The sequence below is a fragment of the Arachis duranensis genome, unplaced genomic scaffold (genome assembly GCF_000817695.3).
Source record: "Arachis duranensis cultivar V14167 unplaced genomic scaffold, aradu.V14167.gnm2.J7QH unplaced_Scaffold_86289, whole genome shotgun sequence".
Classification (NCBI taxonomy): Eukaryota; Viridiplantae; Streptophyta; class Magnoliopsida; order Fabales; family Fabaceae; genus Arachis; species Arachis duranensis.
In genome coordinates, this window is record NW_026265164.1 from 20,834 (window position 1) to 26,817 (window position 5,984).

General features: G+C 39.7%; 1 protein-coding gene across 1 annotated transcript in view; it reads left to right on the forward strand.

Annotated features, from left to right (window-relative positions):
• Window positions 1-1,627: 1,627 nt before the first annotated feature.
• Window positions 1,628-5,984, forward strand: part of LOC110277354 (uncharacterized) — a gene marked incomplete at its 3' end in the record, with an annotated part of 6,286 nt that continues 1,929 nt past the window's right edge. Inside the window, exons 1-5 of the mRNA XM_021134502.2 lie at window positions 1,628-1,662; window positions 1,733-1,878; window positions 2,512-2,933; window positions 3,220-3,403; window positions 3,503-5,940. Coding sequence (XP_020990161.2) covers window positions 1,628-1,662; window positions 1,733-1,878; window positions 2,512-2,933; window positions 3,220-3,403; window positions 3,503-5,940 — 3,225 coding nt within the window. The remainder of the gene's footprint in view (window positions 1,663-1,732; window positions 1,879-2,511; window positions 2,934-3,219; window positions 3,404-3,502; window positions 5,941-5,984) is intronic.

A 5,984-nucleotide genomic window follows, 5' to 3' on the forward strand; every position in this document is an offset into this window, starting at 1 on the left:
AAGCTACTTTTAGGGATGTTTTCATTAGTTTTTATGTTAAATTCATATTTCTGGACTTTACTATGAGTATGTGTGTTTTTCTGTGATTTCAGGTATTTTCTGGCTGAAATTGAGGGAGTTGAGCAAAAATCTGAGTTAGGCTGAAAAAGGACTGCTGATGCTGTTGGATCCTGACCTTCCTACACTCGAAATGGATTTTCTGGAGCTACAAGAGTCCAATTGGCGCGCTCTCAACGGCGTTATAAAGTAGACATCCAGGGCTTTCCATCAATATATAATAGTCCATACTTTGCGCGAAGATAGACGACGTAACTTGGCGTTGAACGCCAAGTACATGCTGCTGTCTGGAATTAAACGCCAGAAACACGTCATGATCCGGAGTTGAACGCCCAAAACACGTTATAACTTGGAGTTTAACTCCAAGTAAAGCCTCAACACGTGGATAGCTTTAGTCTCAGCCCCAGCACACGCCAAGTGGGCCCCAAAAGTGGATTACTACACCAATTTTCTTAGTTTACTCATATTCTATAAACCTAGGTTACTAGTTTACTATTTAAACAACTTTTAGACACTTATCTTGTACCTCATGACATTTTCAGATCTGAATTACATACTTTTTGGCAGCATGAGTCGCTTTTAGAGATTTATCTTGTACCTCATGACATTTTCAGATCCGAATTACATACTTTTTGACGGCATGAGTCTCTAAACTCCATTGTGGGGGTGAGGAGCTCTGCAGCGTCTCGATGAATTAATACAATTCCTTTGTTTTCCATTCAAACACGCTTGTTCTTATCTAAGATGTTTATTCGCGCTTAATTATGGAGAAGGTGATGATCCGTGACACTCATCACCTTCCTCAATCCATGAACGTGTGCCTGACAACCACCTCCGTTCTACATCAGATTGAATGAGTATATCTTTGATTCCTTAATCAGAATCTTCGTGGTATAAGCCGGATTGATGGCGGCATTCATGAGAATCCGGAAAGTCTAAACCTTGTCTGTGGTATTCCAAGTAGGATTCTGGGATTGAATGACTGTGACGAGCTTCAAACTCCTGAAGGTTGGGCGTTAGTGACAGACGCAAAAGAATCAACGGATTCTATTCCAACCTGATTGAGAACCGACAGATGATTAGCCGTGCTGTGACAGAGCATAGGAACGTTTTCACTGAGAGGATGGGAGGTAGCCATTGACAACGGTGACACCCTATATAGAGCTTGCCATGGAAGGAACCCTGCGTGTGGGAAGAGGACTTCAAGGAAAAGTAGAAATTCAAAGGATAACGCATCTCCAAAACTCCAACATATTTCTCATTATTGCACACCAAGTAACGATTTGATTCTCTCTTATTTTTCTAATAATTTTAAATACTTTGACTCCTTACAATTAAATCCAAATAATTTTATTGGCCTCCTGACTAAGATTAATAAAATAAACATTGATTGCTTCAAACCAATAATCTCCGTGGGATCGACCCTTACTCACGTAAGGTATACTTGGACGACCCAGTGCACTTGCTGGTTAGTTGTGCGAATCACAAATTCGTGCACCAACCAACAATCTAGGCATCTTTTGTACAGGGAAATTCCAGAGTATTACACTTGGCACAACAAGGAAAAGGAATGGCGTCGGCGCAAGACACAGAGGAGATCCATCGGTAGAATTTATACTGTATCACCTTCAGAAGGAGAAAAATTCTATTTGCGTATTCTGTTATCTAATGTCAGAGGACCAATCAGTTGGGATGACTTGCTAACAGTGAATGGGATCCAATATTCGTCCTTCAAGCAATCTGCTCAACATCGAGGATTGTTAGAGACTGACAGTAGCATCCGTGAATGTTTGGTTGAGGCATCTGTTTTACGATTGCCATGTGCTTTGCGAAGGTTGTTTGAGACTAAAGCTATCCACGAGTTGAGGCCTTTCTTGGAGTTGAACTCCAAGTTATAACGTGTTTTGGGCGTTCAACTCCGGAACATGACGTTTTTCTGGCGTTTAACTCCAGACAGCAGCATGTACTTGGCGTTCAACGCCAAGTTACGTCGTCTATCTTAGCACAAAGTATGGACTATTATATATTGCTGGAAAGCCCTGGATGTCTAATTTCCAACGCCGTTAAGAGCGCGCCAATTGGACTCCTGTAGCTCCAAAAAATCTATTTCGAGTGCAGGGAGGTTAGAATCCAACAGCATCAGCAGTCCTTTTTCAGCCTAACTCAGATTTTTGCTCAGGTCCCTCAATTTCAGCCAAAAAATACCTGAAATCACAGAAAAACACACAAACTCATAGTAAAGTCCAGAAATATGATTTTTTCCTAAAAACTAATAATATTCTACTAAAAATTAATTAAAACATACTAAAATCTACATGAAATTACCCCCAAAAAGCGTATAAAATATCCGCTCATCAATCTTCTTGGACCCCTCTGTAGAAGGAAACCATTTTAGAAAACATATTCGTGGATACAATCATGTATTTTCCTTCACTTTGTGTGGTGTGCACATAGACGAACAACTAGCTATAACAGGTCGTGGTATATATACATTTCGTGCTCAAGGCTCAATATATCACAGTATAGGAGGATTTCATCCAGATCAGGGCACGGGGCCACGGTTTTTGCAACTGTACATATATGATACTGATCACGAGTTGCAGAATAGGATGCTGGAGAACACACAACTACATGAAACATTAGTTTTCAAGTTACAACAATTGCTACACCGGTATAATCCTTTTCTCCATGTGTTTCGCCAGCTTGCACAACGGTCAGATGTACATGAGTGTAGTTTGGTCATTAGAGAGCGACCTGCTAATCAGCCACAATATAGTCTTCCAACTGCGTCGCAGGTAGCAGCCATAATTGTTGGTGATGACGTTGAAACAATGATTCGTGGGCGAGATATTAAGGTGCAAACTAATGATTCGTGGGTGAGATATTAAGGTGCAAACTCATGCTGGTAGCCTACGAAGGATTTAGGAATTCGTTGGCTATTACGATCCACTACAATATCCTCTTCTTTTTCCATTTGGAACTCATGGATGGGATATCAATACCCGAAGTCAAAGTGGCGGCAAAGTATCATGCCGAACATATAATAGTTATATGCTCCAGGTACAAATCTCCATTTCCTACGCAGTATAGACTTCAATAAAATTATGCCAAAAAATTGATCAATGTATCTAATCTTTTTTGCAAATTCTAAAAAATTTGTAGATCCGCCCCGATGATCATTCCACCGTATTGCAAGCAGGACGACTACTACAACAATATGTTGTTGATAACTATGTGAAAATTGAAACCGGAAAGTTAAGATGGGTTCGAAATAGACAGAAGAAATTACGGGCTGAATTATACCAAGGTTTACAAGATGCTTTGCACACAGGAGAAACTAATGCAGGTAAACATTGTTGTATCTAATTGCTACTTCGAAAATCATTAAGAATTACCCAAAATAATTATTAAAACTAATAATATTTCTCTATATATTTGTCTTCAGAAAATGTTGGAAGAAAAAGAACAATATTACCATCGTCGTTCATTGGTAGCCGTCGCGACATGACCCAACGATATGAAGATGGAATGGCGATTGTTCTTAAAGAGGGAAAGCCAGATATTTTTCTCACAATGACATGCAATCCATCTTGGACTGAAATAACTACAGAACTCAACCCAGTTCAAACTCCACAAGATCGTCCAGATCTAACAACAAGAATTTTTCGAGCCAAATTTGAACAGCTGAAAGAGGATGTAATTACTAAGGGTGTCTTGGGAAAGGTGAAGAGCTATATTTATGTCACTGAGTTTCAAAAAAGAGGGTTGCCACATGTACATATGTTGCTAATCTTAGAAAACAATGACAAGTTAATTGACCCGGAGCATTATGATAGTTTGGTACGTGCAGAGATACCATCTAAAGAAGTAGAACCACACCTACATGATGCTGTGCTAAAACATATGATTCATGGTCCTTGCGGTACACTTGATCAATCTTCACCCTGCATGAAAAATGGCAAATGTAAACGCAACTACCCAAAAGAGTTCGCAGCAGAAACACGAAGAGGTGACGACTCATATCCGCAATATAGGCGACGATTCGACACTCCAGTACAAATTAACCAAAATGTCACGGTTGACAATAGATGGGTAGTTCCGTACAACCCTTGGCTACTACTAAAGTATGATTGCCATATTAATGTTGAGATATGTAGTAGCATCAAGAGTATAAAGTATCTCTACAAATATTGCTACAAGGGTCCAGACCGGGTTGCAATGGAAGTTCACAACAGTTCTAATGTTGACGAGGTCCAACAGTTTGTTGATGCAAGATGGATTGCTGCTCCAGAGGCATGTTGGAGAATATTTAAATTTAACCTTTACCGAATGTATCCATCAATGGAAAGGTTACAAATTCATTTGCCAAATCAACATCAAGTGAGCTTTTATGATCACCAAACCATTCCTGAAATACTTAATGATGATTATTTCTCTAGAACAATGCTCACTGAGTTCTTTGCTCTAAATCGTGAGGAGGACCAACAATCTAGGCATCTTTTGTACAGGGAAATTCCAGAGTATTACACTTGGCACAACAAGGAAAAGGAATGGCGTCGGTGCAAGACACAGAGGAGATCCACCGGTAGAATTTATACTGTATCACCTTCAGAAGGAGAAAAATTCTATTTGCGTATTCTGTTATCTAATGTCAGAGGACCAATCAGTTGGGATGACTTGCTAATAGTGAATGGGATCCAATATTCGTCCTTCAAGCAATCTGCTCAACATCGAGGATTGTTAGAGAGTGACAGTAGCATCCGTGAATGTTTGGTTGAGGCATCTGTTTTACGATTGCCATGTGCTTTACGAAGGTTGTTTGCAACCATCTTAATATTTTGTGAGCCTACAGATGTAAGAAGCTTATGGGATGAATTTTTTTCATATATGGTGGATGATTATCCGTCAACCAGCACCACAACAGCCTTAGTGTTCACAAATCGGCTACTCAGGGATATAAATGATATACTCCTTCAGCACAGAAAACAGATTACACAATACGATTTGCCAGCTTTAACTCATGAAAATGACAATGACAACTCGATACCCAGAGTTATCCAAGAAGAACTGTCTGTCGAAGTACCCCAGGAAGACCTGTGTTCCATAACAAGATTGAACAATGACCAGTCTAAAGCTTTCAAGTGCATTATGAATACAATTGATCGAAGAGAAAGTGGAGTGTTCTTTGTTGATGGGCCAGGAGGATCAGGCAAAACATTTCTTTACAGAGCTATAATTGCAGAATTGAGAAATAAGGGTCATATTGTCTTGGTAACTGCATCATCAGGAATAGCCGCAACATTATTGCCTGGGGGTCGAACAGCTCATTCTAGGTTTAAGAAAACAGCTCATTCTAGGTTTAAGATTCCAATTAATGCAGAACCATCATCCATTTGCAACATAAGCAAACAATCAGATCTTGCAAAGCTGATTAGACAAACAACGGCAATCATCTGGGATGAAACACCTATGGCAAATAAAGAATCGGTGCAATCATTAGACCGCACTCTGAGAGATATATTAGCAAACGATATGCCATTTGGAGGAAAAGTGATGGTGATGGGAGGAGATTTCCGCCAAGTACTGCTTGTGGTACCGAAAGGTAGTAAGTCACAAATGATTTCAGCTTCTATATTTAAGTCTCAATTATGGGCTTCCACTAAAATTCTCCATTTGCGACAAAATATGCGATCTTCTAATGATCATGTTTTTGCTGAGTACCTTATGCGCATTGGTGATGGAATTGAACCCACCATACATGAAGACTTTGTACGGATACAAGCAAATATGGCAATTCCGTGGGAGGGTGAAACATCGTTACACAAGTTAATAGAAGAAATATTTCCAAACTTACAATCTCATGGGTGGGACGCTTCTTACATGGTAGAAAGGGCAATATTGACGCCAAAAAATCATGATGTGCAACA